Source organism: Brassica napus, chromosome C9 (genome assembly GCF_020379485.1).
Source record: "Brassica napus cultivar Da-Ae chromosome C9, Da-Ae, whole genome shotgun sequence".
NCBI classification, from domain to species: domain Eukaryota; kingdom Viridiplantae; phylum Streptophyta; class Magnoliopsida; order Brassicales; family Brassicaceae; genus Brassica; species Brassica napus.
Genome location: NC_063452.1, coordinates 6,291,362 through 6,318,810, shown reverse-complemented (window position 1 = coordinate 6,318,810; position 27,449 = coordinate 6,291,362). Strand labels below are relative to the sequence as shown.

The following is a 27,449-nucleotide window of genomic DNA, read 5'->3' as shown; positions in this document are numbered from 1 at the left end:
ATTCTGGGCTACGATAGAAAGAAACCCTATCATTTGGGCCGGGCCAGCCCACTTTTGTAGCTGGATATAGCGAATGTGAAAGGCAGAGTAGAGACGTGCTGAGATGAGCTAAAAAGACATCTTAAACACAAGACCAGCAAATAAAACCCCTAAACTGAATTCAACCGTCTTGAAACCAACAAATGATGTTCTCAGACACACAATGCAGCACAAGAGAAACCAACAAATCATACTCTCTTCTTCCTACCTACTTAACATACCACAACACTCTACTCACTTGGAATCTCAGAGTTTTAAAAACCAATCAAATCCATTTACATACTCAAATCTTTATCTAAAAACAAACCCAAAAGGATCCATGAGAGTTCCTGCATCAACAAACGAGAACTCTTGTTAGCGAATTTGATGAGCTTTATCTCAAGTGTGGGGGTTTGCTTGGTGAAGTCTGAGATGTACCTTATATGCATATATCTCCTGTCGCAGCTTTCTTCTTCCTAAAACTGTTATCAATTATTCCTCAACCTGACTCATGTTACAATGCCACCATCCTCAGAATCCTTCTCCTCTCTGTTATCAGACTCAACTTCCTTCTGAGTCACTGTTTCTGGCACGTTGGTCTATAGCATAAGACGAGAGAGTATTCATTCGTTATGAAGTTTTCTGAAAATGTAATGAGAAACATTTTGCTTTCAAAAGGGTGTGTGAAACCTACCTGATTGCAATCACTATCTTGTTTCCTCTCCTCTACCATCTTTGCTCCTGCGTCAGAAGGATTTTCTGAGCAATCAATGTTTGTCACTTTGTTGATTACCTCTGTCTCACACGTTACTTTTGTGATCTTCACGGTTTCACTAATGACTACCGTACCACTTGGTGTCTCGGTTTGGCTTGGTGGCAGTTCATGTTTGTCCTCAGGAACATTTCGAGGGCTTGAGATTACACTGAGAGAACAATGATTAAGGCTTTAATAATAAGAAATAAAAATGAATAAAAGTTGTTAATTGAGCAATCCGATTCTACCTCTCGGGATCAGCTTCAGGAGATTTTTGGGTAACATCATGTTTCCTCTTTTTGTTACTGCTTGGCCCAGTAGAGTCATTTCCAGATGCGTTACCTCTTCTTTTCCTTCCGGCTTCAAGTCTTTCAACTGCAATGGACATCCCCTCGGTGTAAGCCTTCGATGAATCTAGCTTCATCTTTTCTGAAGGCAATCCTCTCTCTTCTTCATGATGATGCATTGGAGGTGATTTCTCTGGAGACTCTGGAGAAGTCTTGAATATCCGATTAGTGTATCGTTTAATCCATGAAAGTGGAGCTGCGGATGAAGGGCTTGCGCCGTTTTGTCTTTCCATAGAAGAGTTGTTATAGCCATCTTCGCTATTACTCACAGTGCTGACTCCATTTTGCAACTCCACCTTCTGCTTCAGAGCAGAAACCTTTTCCCAGCTACGCTCCAAATTGGAGAGCTGCATTTTAGCCATGGACATATCATCTAACGCAACTTTCAGATTCTCCAACTTCTTCAGTTCTTCAATCTCATGTCGGATCTCTTCTCTTTCAGATCGAAGCATATGCCTTTGCTTCTCTAGTTTTTCTCTTTGAACCTTTAGCTCTTCAACCGAATCCTTCAGCTCAGCCCACTCTCTCTCCCTCCTCTCACGGTCCAGTTTGATCTCCAGCCTCTCGACATCCAACCTCTTTAGTTCCACTTGGACTTGTTCTAACTCTTTCTTCGCTGATTCCTTGAGGGACTGTATACGTTCCTCTTCCAACTTCTTCTCTTGCTCAAAAGCCTTTTCTCTCTCCCTCGAAGCATTCTCCAACTCTTCTCGTTTGTTCTCAATGCAATACTCCAGCTCTCGTTTCTGCGACTCAATACCCAACAAGAAGTCAGCACGTTCGCGCTGTATCTTGCTAAGCCACTCTGAATGCTCCTCCACCATTTTATTCATGAACTCTTCACGCTCTCGGTTAAGCGCCTCCACATCGTTTTTGTGCTGATTCCTCAACGCATCCCTTTCCTCCCTGATGTTATCACGCTCGTCCTTGAGATACATTGAGAAAGCCTCCCTTTGACGAGTTATGTACTCAGCTTCTTTTCTCAACTCTTCCCTTTTCACATCAATGTGTTCCCACTCAGCTTCGAACTTAGCTTTCTCCACCTTCAATCTATCAGCTTCGACCAGCAGTTCATGCTTTTGACCTCTCAAATCATCTAACTCCTCCTTGAGGTTCAACTCCAGAATGGATAATTCACTTGTCTCGCTCTTCAATGCTTCAAGCTTTTCTGTTGCGGAGTCAACGCGTTTTCTCTTGTCTTCTAGTGATATCAAAGACTGCTGTAGATCTAAGTCTAATTTTCTAAGCCGGTCCTTCTCATCCTCCAGCAGAGCTGTCTTACGGTTGATATCTTCCTCTAAAGCATTCAAATGCTTCTCTTTCTCGTTAAGATTATAAGACCTCTCCGTTATGTCCTTTTCTTTCTCTGCCAATGCCCTTGACTGAACTTCCAAGTCATGTTCCTTTTCACCAACAAGGTCTTCCCTCTGCCTGATATCAACCTCTCTTAGTTCCCAAGCCCGTCTCTTGCTCTCGATTTCATCTTCCACCGCTTTGTACCTGCTTTCCAACTCAGCTTCCACATCGGATTTTCTTTTCCTCAGGATAACCTCTTGATTTGCTAAGACCTTCTGAATCAGCTCCTGTGTATTGATAGTTTAAAAGCATTTTAACTCTTGCAAACTAAAGTATGAATGATAACTACAAAGTTCGTTAGAATGAACAAGTAAACTCACAGATTCTTTGGTGGCAATTTTTTCTTCAGCAACAAGCAGCTCTTGCTCTTTCTTAAGTAGTGAAGATTCCCTTTCAGAGACAGCCTGTTATTGCAAGGGAACAAAACATAATGCTATAAGTTCTTTGGTTGACGTGTTGAGCAGCAGTAGAAACAAAAGATATGTGTATACAAACCTCTTCTCTTCTAGCAAGCGAAGCCAGCTCGATCTCCAAATTGGATTTTCTGTCCTCAAAGGCTCTACGTTCCTCCTCAAATGTACTCTTTGCAGACTCTAACCCCTTCTGAAGTTCAGCTAGTTCTTGGGATTTACCAAAAATGTGATCTTCTCGCTGGTTTAGGGAAGCTTGTGCATCCAATAATCTTTCATGCTCTTGCTGCAAGCTCTTTCGCCTCTCACTTAGAGTCTGTCGCTCAATAACGATCTCGCTCTCTCTTGTTTCAGACCTAAACCATAGAACGAATGAAAACAGTTTAATACCACAAATGCCTTATAGTCCAGTTAACAGAGACAGAAGACTTACTCAGACTTGAAAGATGCAAGACGGCGAGCAAGATCATCTTCACGGCTCTCAACTTCCTTCAATTTTCTCTCAGCAATCCGGTGATACCGGTTAGCTTCAGCCTGTAGAGCCTCAGCTGCGCGCATTTTTGCTTCAGCATCTGCAAATTTCTTGAGAGCATCCTCAATCATACTGTGACCTTCAGACAGTTTACTCTCAGCGGAAACTTTCGTCTCGGCACACTCTGCACGAATCTCATGCACAGTCTTCTCCAGCTGAGGACAAACAGAAGAAAACAAAATCAATTAAAAAAATTGAAAAAAACCCTTTTTTGCCAGCTCTCAAAAGTTAAGGAAGGACTTACACTAGAGATACACTCTTTAGCAACCCCGACATCTTTCTTCAAACTCTCTTCTCGTTTCTTGGCTTCAGCCAAGGCGGAGACATAGGCAGACAGATCGCGCCGATGTGCAAGGTCGGCTTCATCAACAGAGGACTTAACCTCCTCATACTTGGACAGCAAATCGTCTTTCTCCATGATTAGAAGACCCATGTTGTGTTGGTAATCATACACCTAACATCCAAAATTACGATCAACATAAATAAAAACAATCTAAAAAAGAATCAAAGCTGAAAAGAGAAACAAAAATCGAGACTTTAAAGACTTCCAAAAAGCAAAGCAATAATAACTCTCCATCAAAACCAATTCCATACAATAAATGTTCAACAAAACGAACGGTATGGAACAGTTGCTCTCCTTACTTACTTAGCCGGGAAAAATCAAATTCATATCAACTCAAAATTGAACTATTAGGCACAAGCTTCTAACAGCCTTTAATTTCTAGCCCAAAAACACTCGCTAAAGCCTTAAACACTGTGTAATTCTACAAGAGATTTTCATCGGAGAAAGAAAATTAGGGAAGAATCGAAAGAAAAAAAAGCGAACCTCGGATTCGAGCTTGGCGATGTAAGCGATTAAGGCGGCTTTATCCCTCTTTTTGATCGACTGTTCATCGAATCCAGCTTCCTTGAGACGCTTCCACATGATTTCTTCGCTGATAGGGCTTTTCAAAACCCTAGACCCAGGCGTAATCGCTAATCTGGTAGTAGCCGGTGTTCTCGGGACTCGCTCCGAGCTAGAAGACGTCGCCATCGCGGTAACTAATCGAACCGCCAAAAGTTTTCACCGATCTACGATCAGAATCGCGACTGTAGTCTCTTCTCTCTCTCTATATATCTGAAGAAGAAGATACTCGGTCGCAGTGTAGTCTAGTCTCTCTCTCTTTCTTTTTTTTTTTTTAGGTCAAAATGGTTTTATATTCAACTAGTCCAAAAAGTATCAGCGAAAGTAGTAGCGTTTTAATTTAAAGGCTTTCACGTATTCGTTTTAAGCGGCTAAATCCAATTTTTTTCAATATTATTATGTAGTTTAAAATAGGTGATTAAATATGGTAATTAAGATTATTCGACTCTTTACAAGACTGTATATATAAATTAAAATTTAGATTTTCTTAATTCACTCTAATCCTTTGAAAGTTTCATACTATGCTGTCTTTCACTTAGAAGATGAGTATAATGTATTTGTAAGTTAAAATATTGAGAGAATGATTTTTGAAATTAAAATACTGAGAGAATGATTCTTGAAGATCTCTCTCTTTTAGTAACTTGACAGATGTGTTTTGGTGTATAGCCAACCCATATATCTTGTTTGCCAGTATTACAACTTTTAACCCAAAATAAGAATTATTTACAAACACCTTTCTTGAATCTTCTACGATTTATGATAATACTGACAGTTTACATGGATTTATTCAAACCAGTGCACTAAACTACTTATTTATATATATTTTTTCTATTATGGATTTGTTCTCTCTTATTTGTTCAGATTCTCAAGAGCTCAAGCTGTTAATTCTTTTGCAATGGATCATCTAAGGGAGGGCAGGGGTGATGCCATGGGCTCACGTTGAAGAGCTCGAACAAGAACAGTTTGCTCCTTAAGAGACCAGGCGTGGGATCCTCTGTAATCTCTCTTTCCTCTAGTCCCAAAGGGTCGAGCTTGGCCTTCATGTGACCATTAACCTGGTAAGCTCTGACAAGCAACAACAAACGCATGCTTTCTTGAATGGTTTGCCCCGAGATTCCAGGCGATGTATCAGCTTGGTCCACGAATTTTTTAAACAAGTTATCCCACGACTCATCAACAATGTTGGGATTGCTCTTTGTAGCTCCTCTAGATACACGCTGCTTGTTCCATCTAAGTAACTATCAGTAAAGCTTAGAGAGTGGAACAGGTGCAGCAGAGTCTGCCTTTGATTTGAGAAGTGCAGAGTATACACTTTAACACGAATAAGATATTAATAAATGGACCGTTACATTAACGTTTTCGCCTTACTTATTCTGCAAGTCCAACATAGAAACTTAGAGTTTAGTTCGTGCTCTGGTTATTACAAAACCATATAACGACACTCTCTCACTTGTAATCTATCTAGAAAGCAAACATAGATAAATTACCAACATAACATAGTAACAACTCAGGATCAGATCACCCGGTACAACCGGAGACCCGAGCTTCCCTCTTGTACCGCACTGGTTTGAGCTGAATCAGTGCTGAGACCACTGTATGTTCTTGATATCAATACCGTCTTTAACCATCTCATAAAGCGGGCTCATCTCCCTCAACTTGTCAACTTGTTTAACCGTAAGCTCCACGGCTTTATCAATCTCTTCCTCCGTAGTAAACCTACCGATTCCAAACCTAATCGAAGTGTGAGCCATATCCTCATCCACACCCAAAGCTCTCAACACATAAGACGGCTCCAAACTCGCACTCGTGCAAGCACTTCCACTAGACACCGCAACTTCCTTCAAACCCATCAACAAACTCTCTCCTTCAACATAAGCAAACGACAGATTCAAATTCCCAGCATACCGACTCTCCAACGAACCGTTCACCACAACCCCATCGAGCTTCTCCCTAACCCCATTCAGCAACCTCTCCTGCAACCTCTTGATCCACTTCTCATCATACTCCATCTCCTTCATCGCCAACTCACAAGCAACCCCAAACCCAACAACCTGCTGCGTAGCCAACGTCCCGCTCCTAAGCCCCCTCTCTTGCCCTCCACCGTTCATCAACGGCTCGAGCCTCACCCTCGGCCTCCTTCTAACGTACATAGCACCAACACCTTTCGGTCCGTAGATCTTGTGCCCACTCATCGACATGAAACTAACGTTCCACTTCTCAACATCAACAGGTATCTTCCCTATAGCTTGAGCAGCATCGGTATGAAACGGGATCTTATGCTCCTTGCAAATCCTACCAATCTCCTCCATAGGTTGCACCACGCCAATCTCATTGTTCACAGCCATAACCGAAACTAAACCGGTATCCGGTCTAATAGAATCTCTCAGCATCTCTAAATCAACTAAACCGTCGGTTTTAACCGGCAAGTACGTTACCTCGAAGCCTTCCTGCTGCAAATGCCTGCACGAGTCGAGAACGCACTTGTGCTCAGTCTGCGTGGTGATCACGTGCCTCTTCTTGTCCTTGTAGAAGTGCATCACGCCCTTCACCACCGTGTTGTTCGCCTCCGTGGCGCCGGACAAGAACACGATCTCCTTCGGCGAGGCGCCGATGAGCTTCGCGACCTGGATTCGAGCCACCTCGACGGCGTTCTCCGCTTCCCAGCCGTAGAGATGCGTGCGCGAGTGCGGGTTCCCGTAGTCGTAGATGGAAGAGGCGTTCATCGCGTCGAAGACTCTGGGGTCGAGCGGGGTCGTCGACTGCATATCGAGGTAGAGAGGCCTGCCTGAGATTCGAACTCCTTTCATCACGATCGCGTGTTCGTCGCCTGCGTAGGATTCGGACGCCGTCGCGGCGGAGGTGGACAAGTGGTGGCCTCGGGAAACTGCGCCGCCGCGTGGTTTCGTTAGAGATCGGCGGATTGTGGAGAAGATAGCCTTAGACGCCATTTTTTTTTCCAATTGTTGCGTTGTTTCTCTTCTCTTCGATTTGCTTTTCTTATGCTTATCGGATGTGAAAGACGATAGCGTCACTGGCGGTTTCGTGACAGAGGCGACGTGGTCGTCTCTGGAGCCCTAAATTGAAAGAAGAAGGCTTGTGGATATCTAATGGGCCAGATGTTACTGCCCAATACCATATTCTTTGGCCCAAGAGTTTTTTTAGTTTGTAAAAGAAAAACATTTGTGTTTCCAACATTAATTTATATTTATTATTATTACATTCTAAACTGGACAACTGTAAAAATTCATGTTTAGCATTTTTATTTATGCTATCATGAACTCTACAACTGACATATGTCTTATGAAAATTTACATATTACAATTGTATATGTATATCTATTAACTGATTTATGAAGATCAATTGTCTAAAATTATATTTTTACTATAACCAAAAAAATGTTAAGTTCTTATTTAACTGGTGGTATAATGGGTAAATGAATCGTCTTTCTGAAATTTGAACTCAATTTTAACATGAATCTTTAATGAGATTATTAATTGGACTACAAAAGCTATCATATCTTTAGATTAACGTCAATAAAACTCTTGATTAATTTAAGATAAAACGAGCAAGAGTAGAAGGTACTAACAATTCAAACATCGGCATTTGTCTTCAATGTAAGTCTTGGAATAAACTTGAACATAGATCCCTCTTGAAGCAAAAACACTCTTGATGGTGATGCAAAATGCTTTTGGAGCATGAGTTACACCAACGCTGTTTATTCGAAGAGGATTGGTACATATATCTGCCTCGTATATTGGTTTATCGAGAACATCAACAATAATTGTCTTTTAGACTATTAAATTTAAAGTTTGCAAAATCTTATAGCTTAGTCCATGCTTCTTAATCTTTAAATTAACAAAAAAAAAGATAACTAGCTATTTAAGTTTTTAAAATTAGTTTTCCAGTAGCCCACCTATGATTAAGTAACAATCTTAGTATTAAAACCAGATGAAGAAACGAGCACCGTCTCACTCAAGTGGCTTCTTCTCTTTGAGCAGCTCTACTACTTTCCTCATGGTCGGCCTACTAATAGGAAACGAAGACGTGCAAAGTAATGCAATCTCGAGAACTCTCTCTACCTCTTCATATTCCCTCGTAGAAAGTTCCATCTTTGGATCCACAACCTTGCGAAGATCTCGAAAATTTCCAAGTGAATCTTGATTCATAGCTTTGTCTTCAGGTGATGGAGAAGAGTAAGACAAAGCTGACTCCATTGCAAACTTAACAATGTCTTTATTCTCCCCAAACGAAGAATCATTTGGCCTTTTACCCGTAATCAATTCGAGTAACACGACACCGAAACTATACACATCGCTCTTCTCATTCACTCTCGACGTATAACCATATTCTGCATGTGCAATCACAACAACAGAATAAAAAATAACAGTAAAAAATATTTGTTATTTCGGTTTAGCATTTAGAATTCGAACCTGGAGCAATGTAGCCGTAGGATCCAGCAACACAAGACATAGGAGAAACATCAAAGACACCATTATTGTCTTCTCTTTTCAACGGTTTAGCCAAACCGAAATCAGCAACACGTGGCTTCATCTCATGGTCCAACAATATATTATTGCTTTTGACGTCACGGTGAACAATCGCCGGAACAGAGTCATGATGTAGATAAGCAAGTCCTTGAGCTGCACCAAGCGCGATCGAAAACCTTGTCGTCCAATCCAGCGGAGAAACGGCGCGATGTTCTTTCTCTGAATGCAAAACGTCGCCCAAGCTGCCGTTTTCCATATGCTCGTACACTAGAAACCGAAACTCTTCGCCGCTGCAGCACATGAGAAGCTTCACTATGTTACCATGTCTGACCCGACCCAGAATCTCTACCTCGGATCTGAAAACGGATTCGGATTCGGGTTTATGACCCGGTCCACCCCAAAGTTTCTTCACCGCGAGCGTTTGGCCTGATTTGAGTGTCACTCTGTAAACCAAACCCGACCCGCCCGACCCGATTATGTTATCTTCTGTTAATTGCGGGTATATGTCTTCCTCTGTGAACCCGATCCGCTGGAAAATGGTTACTTTATCGGTCCGGTTCGGTTTTCTCTGGAATAACGGTTTGGTTTTGATAAAAAGCCAAACCAAAGCTCCGATTAGTGCAACGATGCAGACGACGGAGATAAAAAGGATAAACCGGGGCTCGGGTTTGGATCGGCAAGGTCGAATCGGATCCATATCCGGGGCGCAGAGATCCGGGTTACCCAAAAAACTCGGTAGAAAAATATCTTGTTGAAAACCAGAAGGGATCTTGCCGGAGAGTTTGTTATCGGAGACGTTGAACTGATTAAGCTTCAGCTTCAACAACTCCGCCGGAACCTCGCCGGTGAGTTGGTTGTTGGAGAGATCCAGATAGTTCAAAACCGGTAATTCCCCGAGCTCCGGTGGGATTCCGCCGCGGAGGCGGTTATCGGAGAGATTCAACTCGGTTAACTTGGCGCATGAACTCACCGAACTCGGGATCTCGCCGTCGAGCATGTTCTCCTGCATCTCCAATCTCTCCAGATTCTTCAATCTGTTAATGCAAGACGGGATAGATCCTGAGAAACGGTTACGGCTGAGATCGACGACCCTGAGTCCTCCGAGATCACAGATTCTCACCGGAATCGCACCGGAGAACTTGTTTCCGGAGATTTCGAGCTGAGAGAGCTGACGAGCTTTGGATATCGACGGAGGAATCGAACCTTGTAATCGGTTGTTGGATAGCTCGAGACGAGTAAGAGGAAGCTCCGAAAACCTAACCGGAACTTCGCCGGAGAGTTTGTTATCCGCCATTCTAATATAATTAAGCGAGTCGCACTCACCGTAAGTTTCCGGGATCTCGCCGCTTAACTGATTACTGAAACTAATTAGCTTTTCAAGTTTCTTCCCATAGCATAGATACGGCGGCAACTCACCGGAGAAATTATTCGTCGAGACGTCGAACTCAGTTAAACCGGAGAATTTACCGAAACTCCTAGGTAAACTCCCCGTGAAACTGTTGTTGAAGATCTTGAAATCAACGAGATTAGGATTCAAAGCAATGCCACGTGGCAATTCACCGGTGAAGAAGTTATCGTTGAGATGGAAAGAAACGAGCTGGAGAGCAGCGATCGTCTCAGGTAACTCACCGGAGAGACTATTCTGCGAAACGTCGAAATTCCTCATAGCCGTTAAGTTTCCGATACCCTCCGGCAATTTTCCCGATAGGTTATTCTCGAAAAGCACCAGCTGATAAATCGATTTTAGCTTTCCGATGCTCTCCGGCATCTCTCCGGAGAGACCGTTCTCAGCTAAGTCGAGATTCACTAGCGAGACTAGATTCCCGATCGAATCAGGAATCTCTCCGACGAAGTTCGAGTTCGTTAGCCGGAGGATACTCAGCTTCGCCAAGCTCCCGAACGCCGACGGGATCGGACCAGGCTCGAACTGAACGTACGCGAGCTCGAGACGAGTCAACTCGGTCAGGTTACCCAAAAACGCCGGAGCGATTCCGGCGAGCGAGTTGCCGTTGAGATTCAGAACTTGCAGAGATGTAAGCTTTCCGTAGCTCTCGGGAATCTCGCCGGAGAAAAAGTTGGATTCCAGTTCGAGAACGCGTAGGTTACGAAACTCCGGCGAAAACTCCGGTAAGTTCCCGGAGAAGCTGTTTTCTGTGAGGATCAGGACGTGGATTCGAGAGCATAGTGAGAGAGGAGATGAATCTATCGTACCGTTGAGATTGTTTTTAGAAAGAGTGATGTTGACGAGGGTACGTATACGGCACAACCCGTACGGGAACCCACCGGAGACTCCGTAGTCGGAGAGATCTATTGCCGTGACGGCGCCGTTTTTGGAGTCGCATGTGATTCCAGTCCAGTTACAGGGATTCCGGTTATCTCCGGTTATGACCCAATCATTTAACTTTCCATCTGGGTCAGAAAGTCTGCTGGTTTTGACTCGACTCAGTATCTCTGCGTCTCCGTTGGAAGAAACTTGGAGAACACATGAAAGAACAAGTAACAAGAAGAGAGAAGTAGTAACGGTGGTCATCGTTTTGGGGAAGAGAGTGTTAAGAATGTGAGAATCTGTTCATGAAATTTTCATTGGGTTTTTGATGGGGGTAGAAAGTTAAGTAACGTTTAAAGATTTGTAATCTTCTATTTAAAGATGAAGGGAATTAAAGGTTTACTAATGGCATTTGTTTTGTTTTCTCTCTTTTGTTTCACATGGGAAGTAGGGCCAAGTCTAGTGACAGTTTTTTTGTTGGGCTTTCAAGTGGCTGGAGTCCAAACATACGATGAAAAAGGAATCTATAAAACAATTTAAACAAAATTTGGTGGACCTAACATAAATTATGTATAGTAAAATGGACTAATGTAGAAAAATGATTTGATCATACGTTTACTACAAAACTGGTCTTTATTGGTCATCTGGATTTTATTGAAAATAAAACCGCAAATTTTACAAAATTTCCAAAAAGGTAAAGCCAGCGAAAACTATATATATGGAGATTAAGCCAATTTAAAAAAAAAACTAGTTTTTGTCGAAATTAAAACTCTATGGAAATGAAACAAATCTGCAACAAAAAACTGCTTATATATGTATATTTTGATGGAAAATGAATTATTGTCATTATTTAAGAGATACTATGATTATTAGCAACATAACGGCAAATTTGTGAAGAAAGAGAAGTGTGAGCAACGCATGAGCTCAAATGTCAAAATCTCCTTTTGGGTAACGGACAAGAGAAGTGGAGGGAAAGAATGTGAGAGTGAGTTTTAAATCTACTTTATGTATTTCTGTTTCCCGCAACAGAAACAGAAAGAATAGACATATGGAGTAAAACCGAAAGTATGTATTATGTATAAAAGCACGTAAGTTCTCACCAAGAACCTAAAAATAGATCAGACTGTAACGTGGACGTTAGCTAACTATAACCAATTGGTTTTAGTCGTTGCGAATTTTCAAAAGCAGAGTTGGATATTACTACTTGATATGAATGTTTTGGGCTTCTAGTGTTTGTTTTAATGCTCTTAGATTTGCGTTTACGTATCAACAAAAATTATACTTCATAAGAATAATGTTTACGTTTGGCATTTCCTTTTTTGTGTTCTGCAAAACCTTTCTTTGAGGTGCTTATAATACAATTATAAAATGGTCTCAATGACTTAAAACATTTGTGGTTTATTCAAATGAAAAAAAAAACCATTATATTAAGCCTACCTATATAATTTTAAAAGAAACTTAAAAACAAATAGCCCAGTAGCATTGACTTAGGGATGGTAAGTGTCTAATCCTTTGGTGGTCATCAATTGGGCGCAGTTAATGTCTAATCCTAGATAAATAATTTAACAGTGTAACGAGACTTCTTTGCAATTTTGCTCCATCTCTCTCAACTACTCGAGGAGAAACTAGAACCAGATTGACATAGGATTCCTCGGAATTTGAGGCTTCTTCTTAATTAGCATTCAATTATCATTTCAAAACTACCACCAACTCATCTAATTATTTTCGCTTTGGAATATGCAATCGCCGTGAAGACTCTTCTGTCTGAATCTAGTGTTCTGCGTTTCTCTTTCCCAAAAACAAATTTAAAATTTATCACTGGTCATTACAAGAAGTACACTCACTATCCACAAGAAAGAAACAAACAATATTACCAATAGATGGTGCATTATTTAAGGATAAAATTTTTATTATCATATACTGGATTCTGTTGCATGAGCAAGAGTAAATTTTGTTAGGAAAAAAGGTTGTGGTGCGAATTTTAAAAATTTGAAGAGAACATAATAACCGTAGTTGTTGAAAAGAACATAATATTTTAAAAAACATAACTTTAGATGTGTTGTCGATACGTATGTGATTCCTTGCTCTCTCTTTCTCTCACTCTAGTGTTTGATTCACTCGTTTGTTTGCGATAAAGAAAACAAGATGAACACACAAGATTATAGAGTTCCCCGAATCACCCTGGATACTTCTCTCTTCAGGATTCTCCTCCTGGAATTTACTATGAGCTTATCGGATCTGATCGTTTCTGTTACAAGAGATCATCACCTCTCAACAACCTGAAAGTGACCTAATATTAGCTCGTGTCACTCAGCTTTTCAGCTCGCGAGCGTTCTGCTTAATGGGCTTCATCCATTATTACACCGGCCCATTATGCATAAGTCTTTATCAATCCGTATTTCGGCCTAGCCCAAAGGACTGCTCCCGCCTTTGCTCTTCTTGAGACTCAAGCAACGAACCACATTATCCCACAAACTCCACCTTGGTTCGTGCTTACTCTCAACACTGTGTATCAACTCCTGATATACATGTAGTCAATTCTGAATCCTGGCACTCACAAGTTCTCTTTCTTGAACCTGTTTAATCCCACAGCTTTCTTGATTACAAGCCCCTGCTGCACCCGGGTAACATGATCAACTCTATCACCTTGATCACTCCTGCATCGTCTCATGTTCAATCACCCGAGACGATACTTCAGCTCGATGTGCTCAAGCTTTCAAGACCTTTAGGATCTTGATATGTTCTCTGAACTTTTCTCCTGGAAGCGTTTTCGTCAACACATCTGCAGCATTCTTAGACGTGTGAACCTTCAACACTCTGACTTGATCATCAGCCACTACTTCGCGTATGAAATTATACTTCACCTTCATATGTTTAGTTCGTTCATGGAACATGTGATTCTTCGACAGGTAAATCGCACTCTGTGAGTCGCAATGTATTTCCGCAGCTTCCTGATCAAACCCCAAATCTTCACAGATGCCTTTCAACCAAACTGCTTCTCTGCTTGCCTCTGAAAGTGAGATGTATTATGCTTCTGTAGTCGACAATGCCACTACCCTCTGAAGACAGGACCTCCAGCTGACTGTGTTACCGCCTACAAAGAAGACAAACCCTGAAATTGACCTGCTTTTGTCTTGATCTGCTGCATAATCTGAGTCGCAAAATCCTCGAACCAAGAAATCTGAACCCTTTGTAAACGTAAGACCGTACACTGCTGCTCCTCTGATATACCTCATAATCCATTTTACTGCTGACCAGTGTTCCTTTCCAGGCCTACCCATATACATGCTTACCAATCCAACTGCATACGCCAAATCTGGTCTCGACCCTACCATCGCATACATGATGCTACCAACAGCACTCACATACGGAACATCCTCCATTTCTGTACGTTGCTCCTCTGTTTCCTTCTTTGTTAAGGCCTTGAGTCTAAACTGTGATCCAATAGGAGTTTGAACTTCCCTAGACTCCTCCATGTTGAAGGTCTTCAGAACCTTTACAAGATATCGTTCCTGTGATAGAACTAGACTTCCTGCCTCACGGTCCCTGAAGATATCCATTCCCAATATACGTCTGGCAGATCCCAAATCCTTCATATCAAACTCAGCTTTTAACAAATCCTTCAACCTGTTGATTTCAGCTCTGCTCTTGGATGCTATGAGCATATCGTCTACGTACAAAAGCAGAAATACTCTTATCTCCAAGACATTTCCTTTTGTGTAGACGCACGGGTCGTACTGGCTCCTCACATACTTCTCCCTGATCACGAATTCATCAAATCGATGGTTCCACTCCCGTGGAGATTGCTTCAATCCATATAAGGATTTTCTCAATAGGCAGACTTTATCCTCATGGCCCTTCTTAACAAACCCCTCGGGTTGATCCATGTTGATTCTCTCCTGAAGCACCCCATGCAAAAATGCAGTCTTCACATCCATTTGATCTAACTCCATATCAAAGTTAACCACAGCTGAGAGAAAGATCATTGAAACGTGCTTCACTACTGGCGCGAAGATTTCATTATAGTCTATGCCTTCTATTTGAGCAAACCCCTTTGCTACAAGGCGTGACTTATATCTTGGTTCCTCCACTCCAGGGATGCCTGGTTTCAATTTATACAACCACTTGCACCCTATAACTTTCTGATTCTTCGGTCGCTCCGTCAAGTCCCACGTGTGATTTTCCTCCAGAGATATCATCTCTTCTCCCATTGAACCATTCCAAATATCCCAACCCTTGCTCTATCTTGCTTCTGCAAAGGATCTTGGTTCTTCTTGTTCAATGTCTTCTGCACTTGCCAGTGCATAAGCCACCAAGTCTGCGTCCTCATATTTCGAAGGTGGCTTTATTTGTCTCCTAACCCGATCTCTGGCAAGAATGTAATCGTTTAGATCACCCTGTTGACTGCGATCATCCTCTGCCTCTTCATCTGAGCTGCTAGATGATTCACACTTAACTTCCCCTGTTTCCAACTTTGCTCCACCTTGAACGGAACTCTCCGGTGAAGCCTCAACTTGATCCTCTTTAAAGGTGACCTTCTTCATTACCTTTAATGACTTCTGCACCTCGAGTTCTTGAACTTTCAATTCTTCGAAGTCCTTGTGCTTGTAAAGGTGATCTTCATGGAATATCACATCCTTACTAGTTATCACTTTTTCTTCATTCAGTAGCCATACTCTGAAACCTTTTGTCCCCTCCGCATACCCCAAGAAGATTTCCTTGGTAGCTCTCGGACAAATCTTGTCTGCCACTGTGTGTACATATGCCACACACCCAAACCTTTTCAAATGATCATATCTAGGATCTGACCCTGTCCAAATCGCCTCTGGAACTTCAAACCCAATTGCAGATGCCGGTGATCTATTTATGACGTATACCGCTGTTGAAGCTGCCTCTGCCCGGAACTCTGCATCCAATCCTGTCTCAACCAACATGCTTCTAACTTTATCTATTATAGTTTGGTTCATATGCTCCAACACCCCGTTCTGTTGTGGGGTGTACGGGCAAGTCTTATGCCTCTTGATGCCTGATTCTTTGCACACCTTATCAAACAAGTGATTGCAGAACTCTGACCCGTTGTCGGTACACAAGCACTTGAGTCTCTTCCCTGTTTGATTTTCCACTAACGCCTTCCACTCTACAAACTTCTGGAACGCCTCATCTTTTGTCCGAAGGAAGAATATCCAGACCTTTCGAGAGAAGTCATCTATAAAGGTCAGGAAATACTTGCTTCCTGATAGGCTGGGAGTCACGTTTGGTGAGCCCCAGAGATCCGAATGGACGTAGTCTAAGATCCCCTTTGTGTTGTGCATTGCCTTTAGGAACCTCTGCTTGCGAGATTTCCCCATTGTATAGGCTTCGCAGAACCCAAGCGTGTTGATGTCTCCTTTCTTCAGGTAGCCTCTTTTGACTAATGCATCCATTGAGGACTGACTCATATGTGCCAATCGGGAGTGCCACTGACTTGTTCTATCTATCACGTTACATGAAGCCTCTACTTTCACTTCTCTGACCGACCCTTGTAGAAAGTACAGCCCCTAATCGTATTTACCTGTCAGTAACCTCTGATTTCCTTTGTAGAATACCACCTCAAACGCCTCTCCATTGTACTTGCAGCTTGCCTGTTCCAACTGCCCATATGAGATCAGGTTCCTTCACATTTCTGGCATGTACTTGACTTGACTCAGAGTCACTATCGATCCATCTGGACTGTCAATAGTGATTGTTCCCATGCCTTTGACCATGCAGTAAGAGTTGTTACCCATCATCACCTTATTTCCTTCCATCTCCACAAAGTCTGATAGCACCTCTCTCCTCGGAGTGATATGAAAAGTGCAGCCAGAGTCCATCACCCAGTCGTTTCTGGTTGACTGAAGACTAGCAGTTAAGGCAACTGTGTCTGGTAGCCTCATTGCCACGTTTGCAGATGTGGACGCCTTGCTGCTATCTTGCTGTTTTCTTTGTGAGCAGTCACGCTTCCAGTGATATTCGTCACCACAAATCCAACAAGCTCTTATACTCGTCTTCGGCCTTGACTTTGATCTGGACCTATCGTAGTCTCTGCTCCTTCCCCAGTTGTTACGATTTTGATAACTATTCTTATCTGGCCTTCCCCTTGATTCAACATACAGGCCCTCTGTACCCTGTCTAGACTTGCTCAACGAGCCCTTCTGTGTCAGCTCAGCTTCTTTGGCATAGGCTGATGACACCATTTCATTTACTGTCAGTGTTTCTTTGCCTGTCCCGTACTTCAAGGTATGAACCAGAGGTTCATAAGATGATGGGAGGCTCGTCAATAGTTGTATGGCTTGATCTTCGTCGCTCACCACAATCTTCAAACTAGCCAGATCAGCTATCAGCTTCAAGAACGTGTCTAAGTTCTCTTCTATAGACTTTCGTTCCTCCATCTTGAAGCTAGCAAAGCTCTGCTTCAAGTAAATCCTTTTAGGTAAGGATTTAGTCTGGTAGTCTTGTTCCAGAGCCTTCCATATTCCCAGTGTTGTAGGGTCGTGCATTATCTTCCTCAAGATAGTGTCACTTAGGCATGTGCTCAGCAGATTTTTTACTCTCACGTCTTTCTCTGCTGCCTTTGGATCAACCTTAGCCTCTGTTACCTCTGTACCATCTTCGCTCTTAGTATCAATTGTAGTTGAAGACTCTTCAATCAACACAGAGGCAATACCTTGTATCTCCAACTGCCCCAGCAACTTATACTTCCATAAACTGAAGTCGCCTTTGCCGTCAAACTTTTCCATCACGAATCTCCCAGGTGTTGGATCCATGTCGCTCGTATCTTACTCTGTTTGAGACCTGCAGATAACAATCATATACACGAGGAATCAGTAGTTATCTAGTTCAACCACGGATCAACAACCTTTAAGAATCGATTTCTTGTTCACAGTTAGAGTTATTATCCTAATGCGTAGATACAGAATGAGTGTTCAGAGTTCCTCCCCTTAACGACTCGAGACTTGTTAAGATCTATCACTTGAACTCTTGAATCGATCTGATCTTTCTCGGTACCGTCGCGATCGTTGTTCTCGAACGATTCTTTCCAAGATCTAGATGATCTTCTTTCGGTGAATGCCTCGTCCGCTTCCCGAGCCTTGAAACGCCTTAGTATCCACCGTCGCTCCGTTAACCAGTGCTCTGATACCACTTGTTGCCGATACGTATGCGATTCCTTGCTCTCTCTCTCACTCTCGTGTTTGATTCACTCGTTTGTTTGCGATAAAGAAAACAAGATGAACACACAAGATTATAGAGTTCCCCGAATCACCCTGGGTACTTCTCTCTTCAGGATTCTCCTCCTGGAATTCACTATGAACTTATCGGATTTGATCGTTTCTGTTACAAAAGATCATCACCTCTCAACAACCTGAGAGTGACCTAATATTAGCTCGCGTCACTCAGCTGTTCAGCTCGCGAGCGTTCTGCTTAATGGGCTTCATCCATTATTACACCGACCCATTATGCATAAGTCTTTATCGATCCGTATTTCGGCCCAGCCCAAAGGACTGTTCCCGCCTTTGCTCTTCTTGAGACTCAAGCAACGAACCACATTATCCGACAAGATGGTTGTTGAACTGCTTGCTCCCGTCTCCTTTCTCACCTTCTTATCCACCCACCACACTCTCCTTCCACTTGTGTGTTGTGTCGCTTTTTATGCAAGTTAAATTATTTTACGAGAAAAGATGCGTGTCTTCTCTCTAACAAGTAACAACGCTACTCGGTATAATAAGTAAGTATATTACTAATTAAGAATTTAATTATTATCACAAACAAATGAACCAAAAAAAACTCTATTCTTTACCCAAGAAGAAAATATAATAACTTTAAAATAATAGCCGAACAGAATACCTTTCTCATTTGTGGAACACTCCCATCACATTCCCAAGACTGACAGGATGACACAGAAGACTAAGGTTGTTTTCACTATTTTACTTTCTCGTTTTATTGGGCTTCGTCTTTGAAAATTATAGCCCAATAGTTATCTAGTGATATTTCTCTCAGGGGCCCAGTCCAAGTGGTTCTTTCCTAGTAAACACAAAACATCAACGCTACACTTCCAAAAACCTTCAATGTTAAAACAAAAACACCTTTCTATAGTATACAGAGATACTTCCTTTTTTCTGATAGATTACTTCTTACTAGAAGCATCAACTTTATTCGGCCCAGCATGTTGTTTCTCTTCTTTTTGCATGCAGATATTATAGTTTAGATATTAATTTGTCTCAATTTGTCTCAATTACTAGAGCCAGGCCTACCTAACACTTTATACTTATAAACCACTAGTGTTACTCGTAGCACGGACATTTGATTTCTAACAAAACAAAATTTATTTTGAGATTTCAAAAAATAAATGTTTGAAAACAACAATCCAACATGAACACAAATTGCATGTAAATTAGTGAACTCTTTTTAAAAACAAAATAAAATATTACAAATGAAAACAAATTGAGGAAAAGATCTCCTCAACAACTACGGTTAAAATACCAATGTCTTAAGTCTTTTTCTTTATTTTTTTATATATGTTTTTGTTTTCTTTCTATCAATTCTTTTATATTTCATTTTCAATGTTATACTTGCGTGGAGTTTTTTTATGAGAACCTACAATTTTGGTAACATTATTTAAAGGGAAATACTTAAAGATCAAAATGACCAAAATGTTTCATTAAAGTAGTAAATATATACTTATACCCTTAGGTTTAACTAATCCAAACCTTAGAGTGTAGAGTTAAGGGGTGGAGATTTGGGATTGAGATTTAAAATTTTATAAAATAAAAAAGAAATATTAAAAATTTTAAAATAAAATTTTTTAAAATAGTTTCAAAAAGTATTTTCGAATTAAAAAAGAAAATTTGAAGAAAAAAAATAAAAAAAATTATAAGAAAGTTCGAATTTGAAAACATATAATCTAAAACTAATTATTTTTTAAAATTTTTTAATTTTTTTAATTTTTTTATATATCTAGGGTATTAGAGTTTTTTTAACTATTAAATGAAACATTTTAGTCATTTTCCTCTTTGTGGTATATTTTTGTGATCAAAACTTGAAAATAGTATATTTAGGAGAATTGTCTTTATTTAAAAATATATATATATATATATATATATATATGTTGATCTGAGTGTAAACAAATATTATATTACCATATTTCTGTAAAACTATAAACACACAAATAAAAAAGGAAAATCAACATGAACAGATTAGGTCTTGAAACATGAATCTTTCTCGTTTCCCTACCATCGGAGTTTCTTAAACCCGTTTGTTGCCTTCTATCACCACATTTTCATCTCTTATTTTCTTGTGGTGCTTCTAATGTTACTTAGGGGCCTTGTATTTGTGCTTCCATTGGAGCTCTCTTACTGTTGCTCCCTAAATTATCACCATCACAAGAAATAAAACATATTATAACCAGTCGATAATTGATTCAGTCCTTTTTGAAATATTGTTCACCTATTTTGTTTAGATTACCTTTTTTTTTATCATGCGGTGTGTAGCTTTTGCCAATATGTAAAACAGCAAAAGAAAATAAAAAGGTTATAAGAAAATTAGAAGAAAAAAGATTCATGAAAAAAATTTAAATAAACAATTATGATTTTAGCATGAAGAGTTTGCAGTGCGCTTGCCTTGCCATATTTGTTCAGTCGTCATAGCAATATGTGTTCTTCTTTTTCTCAGTTCAAAAAGAATTTATTTTGAAGACCATTTTTTGTACCACCTTTTGGCCAGATACTATGTTGTTCTGAATCCAAAATATTAGTCTCGACAGTGGAGAGGATCAATGGAGCATTTGCAAAGAACTTAATTAAAAATTTATCTGCAAATAGAAATGAACTTAAATTTATGGCATTGTGAGTTAATGAGAAAAATTATGGTTTCAGATATGGTGAGATCATGGATGTAGTGGAACAAATATTAGAGTTTTTTTATATAAATATAAATAAAAAATACTTTGAAATCAGTTAACAAATATAACTGTTTTAGTTTGCGGATCATCATCTTTTTTTTTTACATTGAAATCATTTATTATGAGAAAAATAGGAAGTGGGGTTTTAAATATTTTGACTGGGAAATGAAAAAAAATCATCTTTTTGTAGTATTTTGATCGCCGAGAAAATTGAGATGAAAAAAGATTAAATATTTTTTTTTCTAAGTCGAACGCTTTAGTATACAGAAGATTTGTTATTTTCTTATCTTCCAATGTGAGACGTTTTAACTCTCTTTTTTAACATTTTGTCTTCTAGCTCCATATGGCATTTGTTATTTTTTTTCTTTTTCTTATTTGGTATCTTATCAGAAGAAATATGTATGCCTTTATGGGTCTATATGGGGGTTTTGGCAAGTACTTGAGATTCATATTTGTTTTCTAAGTGGATTATGTTTGTATGTTTGTTTGCAGAGTATTTATGAATAGTGTGGACTGGTCTAATGAAGGGAGTGAAGATGATAGAGGTTGACGAAGAAGAGAAACAGGAAGCCAAAGCAGACAACCCTTGTGTTTGAGGGCATTATTTCTTCTACAGTATCAATACAAAACGAATACCCGTTCCAAAGGAAAGAAGGCAGCGAAAAGCAACCGGACTCTAGAAGCAGAAACAACAACCAGTTACTGGTCGGTTCGAACAAACCAAACAGCCACAACATCAAAATAGATCATTTTCAATTCTTCTTCATTTCATTACAAACGTAGTCTTTTTATGTTTTCTTCATAATCTCAGAAACTAAAAAGATGTTTTGAAAATTTAAAAACACCACCAAAAGGGATAATCTCAATTGCACATATTTTGTATAGTTAGAAAGCTTTTTTGTCATTTTCCCCCCAGTCTTTTAAGCTCTCATCTTCGATTTCTCCATTGCTCTCGGAGCTGCAGCTGCAAAGATCACAACATCGAATACAATTAAAACATTTCAGAATCACACATAACCAAACTCATAAGACTGTTTTTTCCTGCCGTTTGTGAAACTTACCTAACCCAATGGCATCAGGGCCTTTCATTATCTTCAGCTTCTTGCACACATCAATAAACATCCTGTACATTAAGATCAGATATTAATATCTTTCAATCATATGTTAGAATCTGACAAGAGTAAGAGGAAACTAACTCCCATGGAACATCTCCAACAAGCATCCAGTCACCATCCTTGTCCTCATAGGTGAGTACATAGTCTTTTCCATTCAGAAGATCCTTGAGTTTGGTCTCACTAAGCATATCCTTCCCTGCAGCTCCATTAGATCCACATTGACCTACCATCAAATCAACCAAGATTGAAAGAGGCTTTCTAACAATGAGGCTTGCAATAACACATCATTAGCAATCACAGAAACATCTCACCGAGAGTGAAGGTTGTGAACATTTTCTCCAAGGCTGAAGAAAGCTCCCCGTAGTTAGTGTAGCTCCTCAGGTCAACTTTCCTCAGATAAGGAGCACCATCCATACTGACCTTCACGAAGAGGGCCGCGGAACCTGGCTTCCCATCAACTTCATCACTGTTCTTACAAGTGGTGGCCAGTGTGTTCTTCCTGTAGGATCTCACTGGAGGCCAACCAACAATCTGTGCCCTGTAAATGTTAACAAAACAAAAAAAAAACCCATCAGCTGATGAAAGATATCAAACTCAAAGCAAATGATCCTACTACAAATCCAATCATTACTTGGCTGCAGGAGGGCTAGAGCTATTGTTCAAAGTGCCCAGCTGTCCTTTGGGTATGTTTTGTGTCACTTCCTTATTTACTTCAGGAAACATCCAGTTTTTCTCAGTATACATCGTATCAGAAAACCCTCTTTTATTCCCTGGGCCAATGTTCTTGTGTGAAGACGAGAAAATCTCATCTTTGGTAGGAAGCAAAGGAAAGAAGGGCTTCTCATCAAGCTCTGTCTCTCTAGCAGGAGACTGTGATCCAGGTAGACCAAGAGTCAGCTCCGTAGCCTTGAGGCTGATAGTGGCTTTGTCATCTTCAACATTGCGGGAGAGAGTTGAGCTCTCAACAGAGGAGGAATCAGAGAGACCAAAGTAGTTATGCACCTTGAGTCCTCCTCCTTTAGAGATGCAGTTGCTAGTTGGTGATGAACTAGCTACAGAGACATTGCTCTGTAGCTCCTCTTCTGATAACATTTGGAAGAAACTTAGTTTGTTTTCTTCAACTGCCAAAAAAAAAAAAAAATCAGCCACGTCATCAAGAAGACAATAAACTTACCACAAAAGATATAAAAACTCCCGAATCTCATAGTATCAAATTAGATTGCGTTTTAAGCTAGACACGTGGCAACAAGTAGTTTGTTGAAAGTCAACTCACGAAGTCAGTTACGTTCTTCTTCTAAGCTGATCTTAGATTTCACCTTCTACGAATCTATAACAGTTACTAGTAGAGTCTATGTGTGACAAGCTATAACAGTAACTACCAACACAATAACATCAACGAAACGAAGCTCGATTTCCAGATTCTGAAACATCTAAGAAATGATTTACCTCAAAGGGAAAACGAAGCTCACGAAGAAGATGACGATCGATCAGAGTCAGGTACTAGTAGAGAAGACGAACAGCGACGAGAGAGAGAGAGAGGTGTGTGTCAAGGTCCTTCCATTAAAGCACAAAAGCTTTATTATTATCATTCATCCACCCAGAAAAACTCGAAGCAGACATGAAAAATTAATTATTTAATTTAAAAGGAAGTGGCATAATTGTAAATAAGTGGAGAAAGTTGAGTATTTCTGTTTACGGTCTGGATTCTGATCCGACGGTTTAGATTTAATCTATACGAGAAATCTAGATCGTTTGATCTGAGGTAATGTGTGTGAACCGTTCACTTTCTGGCTCCACCGGAAAGGGGATGGTTGTCTGCAAATATTAAATACCTATCATGTCCTCTGTCTGTTATGACTAATATACCCTTTCTGTGAGGATTAAGAAATGAAGATCGAAGGGTAGAGTGGTAATTACACGGTGAGGAAAAGAGGAGTGAGAGGGGACAGGAAAGCAGCATTTCAAGTCGGTTTGCCGGGTGCTGAACGGGACATCTAACCTCCACTTTCTTCTCTCTCCCTCTACTTTAATCCAAATTAACTTTCTTGATCCTTTTGATTATCTTTCATTCTTTTTCATTATGATTAATTTAATTCTTCTCTACCTTCCTAATTTCTTTAACTTTAATTATAGCACTTCCTTACCCTCCTTTATTTTTTACTTGTATTGGCCCAACTAGATGGGGCCCAATAGACAAAATGTTAGTCACCCAAACTTGAAATATTTCATTTTGCGTTTTGTGTTTTCTTAACCTTTTATTCCTTTTTAGTTTTTTTTAGTGAATAGTGATCATGAAGAAACTGGTCACAAACCAGGCAGGAGAGAGCTCTCACTGCTTAATATACATATTTGATAATCAAATTTTAGCTAAAGCAGTGAGAGTCGGACGAATCCCCATGATGAAAATAATATATATCGACTAGAATAGGTCATGGACTCTATCTAATCTTCAATATTTAATTTTAAAAAACTATCAAAATTCTACATAAATTTAGAAGTCTCTTGCAACATTTATACTCTTTGACAGACGACCCCGCAAATATCGGAGATCCAAAGTACGCTAAATTTTTCTATTGAGTACTAAAGTCAATCATCTTTCTTATTTACTAACGGTTTTGTTGTTATTATATACTCTTTCGTCCATATTACTTCGATATTTGAATTTCTAAGGAGTTATAGTATTTGAAGTATTCTTATCTTAATACGAAATTATAAAAAATGAGAAATCTCTAAAATTACTTTTTTTTTTAAACATTTTTTTTAACTTTTCTCTATTACTAACAAGGTATAGAACAATGATTTACTAGACGGATTGCTGAGAATACTCTAGCATTTCACTATCTTGTTATCATATTTATTCTATTTTTCATTATCTACCGTTATAGGATTTGATGGGTTTTTTTTTGTCAACTAAGATTTGATGGTTAATGTAAACTATAGTACTATGATGTTTGCAAATAAATAATTTTGTTGTAGTTACCGACGGATTTTAAAGTAGATAAATGTGAAAAGGAAGGTAATGGATTGGGGAAGAGAGCATAATAATAACAGGTGGTAAAACACGCATGGGAAGCAAAAGATCTGGCCATTGGATTTGAATAGCAGGAGGCATGTATCCATCCATCATGAGTTTCTTTGACTGTCTCTAATCATCACTCTTCCGTACCACTCATATTTATCTTATTTACCCGTTTAACTTTATTTTCTTTTACGAAAGATGCCAATTAAAAGACCATAAACATCTTAATTGACGACTCCTCGGTTCCTCTCTCTCTCTTATCTCTCTCAAATTTTTGAGAGAGAGAGTCGAAACCTGAGTCTCGCCGGTGGATTCCGGCGGTCCGATTCTTGTTGATCGAGAATCTGTTATGGCATAGGTGGATCCTATATCACCTTTCGCTGGCTTATGTCTCCAACGGCAGTTCTTTCTATTGGAAAGCCGTTGGCTTTTGACTCCGGCGACACATCAGAAACTTCGGTGTAATCGTCGGCTCTTGGTTCCGCCTCTACCTTCCCGTCTGCTGTAGATGGCGGCTTCTTTCCGGGTTTTTTCCAGATTCAGTTGTTCTTCGCTTCTTGTTTCTCTTTAATCCAATCGTTCTCCGCTTTCCACAATCGATTGACGGTTCCTCTCCTTGGTCAATGATGTTGCATCTTCGGACTTCCATCTATCTTCAAAGATGTCTGTCACTACATGCAGGAAAATTGATTGTTTAGTTGCGGTTGTGTTCGATTGGTTCTTCTATTTTGAAGCGAAGTTTTTGTGTCCCGATCCTTTGGTGTTTTCGGTGGCTCTGGTGTTAAGGTTTGCTCTCGACTTGGGTCGATTGGAGGCTCACCTATTTCTGGTGCTGGCGACAAAGGTTTCGGTTTGGCTTGTCAATTGCTAGAGTTATCTCGACGGTTTCTTCTCGTTGACGTCCTGTTTCCGGTGTGTCTGGTGGATCGACGGCGAGTTGTTCCGGCGATGACTCTCCAGTCGTGGAGTCGGTGGATATGAGTCAACACGTGTCTCCCAGTTTCTCCGTGTTCAACACGTGTGTCGTGTTATCGACTCGTGTTGTCGACTCTTTAAGACTTTTTTGAGTCTGGGCCTCTTGGGCCTCTTTAATTTATTTCATTGTTTTATTTTGGTTGGGCTTCCCGGGCCTTTTCTGTATTTTATATGTCTTTGGGTTTGGCTCGTTGTTATTAATAATATACCAGGGAAAAAGAAAAAAAGACCATAAACATCTCAAAATAAAATATCCAAATGTTTATGCACGAAGTGAATGTAAAAAGACCTTAGGCACTATCAAAAAGTATGAAAAATAGAGGAAGTAGATCATTTATTTCCTTACAATCGTCCATAAGAGCTCTACAAATTAAATAGTGATTAGTAAAAATTCACAATAACAATACCGATAAATATTACAAAAATGAAAAAGTAAACATTACATCAGATTAGCAGTGTGAGTACGAATAGAAAGGTATGAATCTCTCTCTTAATTTTCCTCTAACCTCTCTCTAAATCTAGAACTCTCGGAAACAGTCTTCGCGTTCGGTGTCCGGCGGCGGTTCTGTCGTCGGTCACCACTGACTTTTGTTTTTGTTGTACATATTCGACCTATGAGTCGATCTACTCTTCCGTGTGCGGATAAATAAAGCTTCGATCGACTATGGTTTCGGGTTTGCCGATTTTGCTTTCGCTTGGCGACTTTTTGTATCAATCTCATTCGAGAAGCTCTTCAAGTTTGTTTCTTTTATCTCGATGAGATTGAAATCAGCCTTCCACTTGGTCCTCAATTAAAGCCCGTTGGTGAGTTGAGAAGACTCTTTTGTTTTGCCGCCACCACTTGCATCCCTCTCTATGAGAATCAGTCTTCCTTATAAGAAAGCCAGTTATGGCGTCGAGGATAGCGTCTCTGATTGGGAGTTGATGTAGTTTGATGGATTGCTTCAGCCATCTGTGAAGTCGATTAAGGAGAGTTGGCGTTCTACGGTCCAACAAATGATCGATATTTCGTTATGGCTTATGCGTCCTTTGTTTTGGAATTCCGGTGAAATAAGGGTAGTCCGATCAAGTAACCGAGGTTTAGCTGGAAGGCAATATGGTATAAGCTAATGGAATGGCAACAGAGAAGCGAAGAGATTGGAGGTGAATTTGCTGGAGTCACGGTGGAGAAGCCGTCTCGACGGCCGTGCTTGTTGTCTCGTTGTTGAAGAACACGTAGTGATTACGTGATATCATTGAAGGCTCCACAGTTGACACGCGTTTCACTCTGCTTCCAATTATATTTATTAAATATGTAATTTTTCTGTGACTCTGTTGTTTTCTTATCTATTGCTTGTACTTCTTTAAAAAAAG

The 27,449-nt window shown here is 40.2% G+C and overlaps 4 protein-coding genes across 5 annotated transcripts; all 4 read right to left on the bottom strand.

The window, feature by feature from the left end:
* Nucleotides 1-141: 141 nt before the first annotated feature.
* LOC106413271 (protein CROWDED NUCLEI 4) lies at nt 142-4,628 on the bottom strand. The gene is made up of 9 exons (XM_048767855.1): nt 4,244-4,628; nt 3,662-3,871; nt 3,319-3,572; nt 2,971-3,241; nt 2,796-2,879; nt 1,021-2,702; nt 713-941; nt 457-617; nt 142-368 (listed from the first exon to the last, which is right to left on the bottom strand). Exons 1-8 carry the CDS (start codon nt 4,448-4,450, stop codon nt 528-530), a joined length of 3,027 nt encoding a protein of 1,008 aa, XP_048623812.1. The 5' UTR covers nt 4,451-4,628; the 3' UTR covers nt 142-368; nt 457-527.
* A 1,000-nt stretch (nt 4,629-5,628) lies between these two features.
* LOC106415290 (cysteine desulfurase, mitochondrial) lies at nt 5,629-7,377 on the bottom strand. The gene has a single exon (XM_013855947.3). The coding sequence runs from the start codon at nt 7,267-7,269 to the stop codon at nt 5,899-5,901; it is 1,371 nt and encodes a 456-aa protein (XP_013711401.1). The 5' UTR covers nt 7,270-7,377; the 3' UTR covers nt 5,629-5,898.
* Nucleotides 7,378-8,088: 711 nt separating this feature from the next.
* On the bottom strand, nt 8,089-11,547 carry LOC106414996 (LRR receptor-like serine/threonine-protein kinase HSL2). Its single transcript, XM_013855586.3, has 2 exons — nt 8,752-11,547; nt 8,089-8,669 (listed from the first exon to the last, which is right to left on the bottom strand). Exons 1-2 carry the CDS (start codon nt 11,336-11,338, stop codon nt 8,290-8,292), a joined length of 2,967 nt encoding a protein of 988 aa, XP_013711040.1. The 5' UTR covers nt 11,339-11,547; the 3' UTR covers nt 8,089-8,289.
* Nucleotides 11,548-21,723: 10,176 nt separating this feature from the next.
* LOC106415790 (auxin-responsive protein IAA9) lies at nt 21,724-23,770 on the bottom strand. Of its 2 annotated transcripts, none has more exons than XM_013856575.3 (6): nt 23,549-23,770; nt 22,734-23,223; nt 22,414-22,640; nt 22,184-22,325; nt 22,049-22,110; nt 21,724-21,951 (listed from the first exon to the last, which is right to left on the bottom strand). In XM_013856575.3, exons 2-6 carry the CDS (start codon nt 23,192-23,194, stop codon nt 21,908-21,910), a joined length of 936 nt encoding a protein of 311 aa, XP_013712029.1. In that variant the 5' UTR covers nt 23,195-23,223; nt 23,549-23,770; the 3' UTR covers nt 21,724-21,907. The 2 variants fall into 2 exon arrangements, with proteins under 2 accessions (XP_013712029.1, XP_013712030.1); XM_013856576.3 differs by having other exon boundaries at nt 21,724-21,945.
* Between the last annotated feature and the right edge of the window lie 3,679 nt (nt 23,771-27,449).

Bases quoted from the DNA above. Each gene is read 5' to 3' on its own strand.
- LOC106413271 (XM_048767855.1), bottom strand. From the start codon at position 4,450: ATGGCGACGTCTTCTAGCTCGGAGCGAGTCCCGAGAACACCGGCTACT. The intron at 3,872-4,243 runs GTTCGCTTTTTT...TTTGGATGTTAG, and splicing joins TCGCCAAGCTCGAATCCGAG to GTGTATGATTACCAACACAA. The intron at 2,703-2,795 runs GTGAGTTTACTT...ATCAATACACAG, and splicing joins AAATTGCCACCAAAGAATCT to GAGCTGATTCAGAAGGTCTT.
- LOC106415290 (XM_013855947.3), bottom strand. From the start codon at position 7,269: ATGGCGTCTAAGGCTATCTTCTCCACAATCCGCCGATCTCTAACGAAA.
- LOC106414996 (XM_013855586.3), bottom strand. From the start codon at position 11,338: ATGACCACCGTTACTACTTCTCTCTTCTTGTTACTTGTTCTTTCATGT. The intron at 8,670-8,751 runs GTTCGAATTCTA...TTGCACATGCAG, and splicing joins CTACGGCTACATTGCTCCAG to AATATGGTTATACGTCGAGA.
- LOC106415790 (XM_013856575.3), bottom strand. From the start codon at position 23,194: ATGTTATCAGAAGAGGAGCTACAGAGCAATGTCTCTGTAGCTAGTTCA. The intron at 22,641-22,733 runs GTAATGATTGGA...TAACATTTACAG, and splicing joins TCTAGCCCTCCTGCAGCCAA to GGCACAGATTGTTGGTTGGC. The intron at 22,111-22,183 runs GTTAGTTTCCTC...CTTAATGTACAG, and splicing joins GTTGGAGATGTTCCATGGGA to GATGTTTATTGATGTGTGCA.